This window comes from Hypomesus transpacificus, chromosome 7 (genome assembly GCF_021917145.1).
Source record: "Hypomesus transpacificus isolate Combined female chromosome 7, fHypTra1, whole genome shotgun sequence".
Taxonomy (NCBI): Eukaryota; Metazoa; Chordata; class Actinopteri; order Osmeriformes; family Osmeridae; genus Hypomesus; species Hypomesus transpacificus.
The window spans coordinates 298,419-302,337 of record NC_061066.1 but is presented as its reverse complement, the minus strand read 5'-3'; the positions used below and the strand labels follow the sequence as shown (position 1 = coordinate 302,337).

Here is a 3,919-nt window from a genome sequence, read left to right as displayed (position 1 = left end):
AACAGAGTAGGCTACATTGAATGTTCCTCTTTATTATGTATGCGCTTCCAGAATTGACACACACACATAGTACATACCCTTGTCTAAACATGCAATGGAAGTGTTTGATTACATGTGTAATCTTTAATTCCCTGTTTTAGGTTTAGTCTAGGTGTCATCCTCTGAACAGAGGGTTAGGGTGTGGTATAGAAACAGTAATACAGGACAGAACTGTGGCCTACAGTATCTTCCACATTTAAAAACATTTGGAATACATTCTTAGTAACCTCGTGAATCAAAATTGTGAAGGAGAGAAAGACTTCTGGGTTCTGAGATTACATTCTTTGTAATTTACAGCAGGTGAGGAAAAACACATTCATGACCCCAAAAAGCTGATATATGTGATTTTCACAAATTTACATTGACAGCACACAGCTCACTATAGACACATGGCTTTAATGTAAATGAGATGGAGAATGAAAGGCCCAGCCTGCCTGTGTGCTGTTTCAGCTGCAGCCTGCCATCAACCACCATGAGAGGGGACTCGTCTGAGGCTTATCACAGGTCTCACACATTGAACGTGAATGCAAAGCAAGCTGTGTGTGTGTGTGTGTGTGAGGGATGGAGGGGGTACGTATTTGTGCTCATTTGACTAAAGAAACAAGGCACGTCTCAGAAACGAAAGTCATTAAACACTGTCATCTAATTTCGAGGCATGTGGCATGATTCATTATGGTCTATACAAAGTGCAATTGCAATTATTATACATTGTGATGTGTGAGCCATTAGGAATAGCTACAATAATGAGTTCACAAACACAATGACACACCAATGAAGACTTTACTTCACTAAATCACACTAGCAATGAAACATATCAGATGTTAAAAGTGACAGATCAGAGTATCAAATAGCTCATAATAACACTAATGATGTATGTATTTACCGGACACTTTCATCCAAGAAACGTACACAATGGGATTTGCACTTACTACCTCTTTAAATGCTCTACCACTGAACTATACCCATCCATAAGCAGGAATTGGGGCAACAAGTTGTACCTATGGGTCCATGTCCAGGTCAGTAACTTGGAGTAGACTAACCCTGTCTTGGGGACAGGAGACTTTGTCTTTAATTATGTGTCTGAACCCAGACAAACCAGGATGCCACATCTGCCTATAAATGGTCTGGGATCATCAGTGGCCGTCCACATTGAACAGGCACATCCACACTTAATGTACCCGCAGTACACCATGACGGATTGGTCTGCTTGCCTTCCCTCAGTATTGTAAGCCCACATGATGGACAGACTCAAGTCAGTTCATATTGTTCTCATTACGACTCTCCAAAAAAACTCTCGATAGCTGTCGCTGTGGTATGGAGCGTAAACGGAACCATATGGACACTGTTTACGGTGAGCGCACGTACGGTCAAGACTGCAACGGAATTGACTGACAGTTTCTAGGAGCCTGGTTGCAGTCTCTCCAGGGCTCCGTGGTACGCGGCGGAGGTACGCGGGTTAGGAGCGTAGTTCTGCGGATACTGCTGTCCGAATCCTGATGGCCAAACTTGTGGCGCAGCCTGAGGCAGCACGGCAGGCAATGCGCAAAGTCTGACAGTAAGTGGCCGCTGAATACCATGTAAATCCATGGGTTACAGCAGCTGTTCAGACAGGCCAGTAGCGCCGAGAGTGTGACAGCCGTGTTCTCCGAATCTAGAGACGGAGAAAGAAATAAGAAATTAAAGGAGTTTAGTGTGATGATAGTGCGTTTTCTCCAGGGAGTCTTTCTCATGGCACCAGGTCGCCGTCAGCTAAACATTTACTCTCTTCACTGGAATCTTAATGACTACTGCTAGTTCTTTCAGCGCTGTCTCATTATTTACGGCATATTTGCAAGTATGTTTTCATGTTTCTATTTTAGTTTGAGAACGGTGTCTGTTCTTTGCCATTTTTTAGTAAACATTTCTATTAACAATTTTATTTGTCAGGCTTTTACAACTATCGATTTTGCTTACTCACTCCACTGTAAATTATTGCTTCAATAGTTAATATTTGGTTCTCCATTTTATAAACGGTGCAACATTTGGACAGCATCAAGAGAGCGAATGGAGCGACAACACATGAATGTGCACCCGCATTGTTATTTATCTTATTTTCTTAGAAATTAATAGCAAAGACATTCTTTTAGAATGAGGTATAGACTGTCATGAGGTTGTTTTCTCAACCTTGCGTGTAGCTAAAGCAGGCTTTTGAAAACGAACGTTGGCAGTTATGGAAATACTTCCACTTACCGTCCCATGAGAAGTTCTCATCCCATACCGACCACATCTGCACAATGAAGAACGGAGCCCAGCATACCACATAAGCTAGGACGATCACCAAAGTCATTTTTACAGTGCGTAATTTGGCTCTGGAGATGGTGGTGACGCTGCTGACCGAACTCTTCCCAATTAAGCCCTTTTTTGTTGCCTCGGCTAGCGTGCTCGTGGTCGTGCTCTTGCGGGTCTTGTATTTGATGTTCTGCCAAATTGTGTGACAAATAAAGCCGTAGCACAGCACGAGAACTGCCACGGGCACTAGGAAGATTCCCACGGTGATCCATGTGATGTACGCGCGCAAGCCCCACGGTTCAATGAAGTGCCCCCAGCAGTCGTAGACTTGCGAGCCAGGAATGACCTCACTCAGGGAGAAAATGAAGTACTGAGGCACACTGAGAACCAGGCTGCACACCCAGGTGGAGGCGATCATGATATAAGCACGCTGCGTGGGCTGGTGGAGCGTCTGCAGCGGGTGGCAAATGGCGATATAGCGGTCCAGTGTCATCATCACCATCATGTACGTGGATGCAAACATCCCCAGAACCTGCAGGTGCTTCACGATGCGACACATGAAATCTGGCCCGTAGAAACGAAAGGTGATCTCCCAGCAGAGCTGCGGCAACACCTGGAAAAACGCAACCACCAGGTCGGCCAGACTCAGGTGCTTCATGAACAGGTGCATGCGAGACGGCTTCCGTCTGGAGTTGTACATAGCCAGCAGTACACTCACGTTCCCCACCACCGCCACAAGGAACGTTATGCTCAGGACAGTGATCTCGATTTTGGCGACCTCCTCGTTCCTTCCAAACGGATCGCTGTCGTTACGCGTGGTGCTAGAGTTCACGGGAACCTCCAAATCCTGCGGACACGTAAGATTTAAATCAACCGTCCCGTTACTATTAGTGAAATTGCACGTACCCCCGGAGTGGAGATGTACGTCGTCTGGAGAGTGCATGGCTCCTGCACCTCTGCGCTCAGTGGAGACTCCGATACCTGCTCCAAAGAAGATAACGACCAAAAGGAGATTCCAACAAGTTGACATATTCAATTTGAGGCCATTCGTTTACATTCATGTCATTTTTAACTGCATGTCAGTAAAATCGGTCATTCTGTGCACAGGCAAATACACATCAGCATAATGCTTCTGTGCGTTTGCCTACATGGTGTGAAATAGAAAATCTTAGCAATGTTGTCTCCAACCCCTTATAAAGGCTCGCCCCCCTGAGATCACCCCCTCCCCCCCCTGCTTCACTCCCGCCCTCCAGAAGCATTGGGTTAATCACAGAAGCTGTCTCCTGTGCATGGGAAACACCAGAGGCCTATAGAACACGTCTACTTCTCCTAATGTGTCAATCCTTTCCAGTAAACAGTATACAAATACAGGTAGCGTCTATTAAATCAACCGGGTACATCTATTTTTAAAATGTTGACCTTAACTACATTTTTCGATGTTATAGGCTAAGGCACGATTGTGAACTGACTGGAAACGCTCTTATGCATTTTCTCTGCCCTATAATTATAATGCCTGCGTGTCTGTAGAATATTCGCATAGTTTTTTTTTGTCCGTTTCAGCCAAAGTCTAAGTTTACTCAGCGGGGTTTCCTGGATTCCGTATAGGCTAATA

At 45.1% G+C, this 3,919-nt stretch overlaps 1 protein-coding gene across 1 annotated transcript; it reads right to left on the bottom strand.

The window, feature by feature from the left end:
* Positions 1 to 1,249: 1,249 nt before the first annotated feature.
* LOC124469690 (arg8-vasotocin receptor-like) lies at positions 1,250 to 3,491 on the bottom strand. The gene is made up of 2 exons (XM_047023140.1): positions 2,269 to 3,491; positions 1,250 to 1,690 (listed from the first exon to the last, which is right to left on the bottom strand). Exons 1-2 carry the CDS (start codon positions 3,335 to 3,337, stop codon positions 1,407 to 1,409), a joined length of 1,353 nt encoding a protein of 450 aa, XP_046879096.1. The 5' UTR covers positions 3,338 to 3,491; the 3' UTR covers positions 1,250 to 1,406.
* Positions 3,492 to 3,919: the final 428 nt, after the last annotated feature.

What these genes read in the sequence shown, in the direction of transcription:
- LOC124469690 (XM_047023140.1), bottom strand. Translation starts at nt 3,337, where the DNA reads ATGTCAACTTGTTGGAATCTCCTTTTGGTCGTTATCTTCTTTGGAGCA. An exon ending in TGAGAACTTCTCATGGGACG is followed by an intron (nt 1,691 to 2,268) that starts GTAAGTGGAAGT and finishes CTCCGTCTCTAG; the next exon opens with ATTCGGAGAACACGGCTGTC.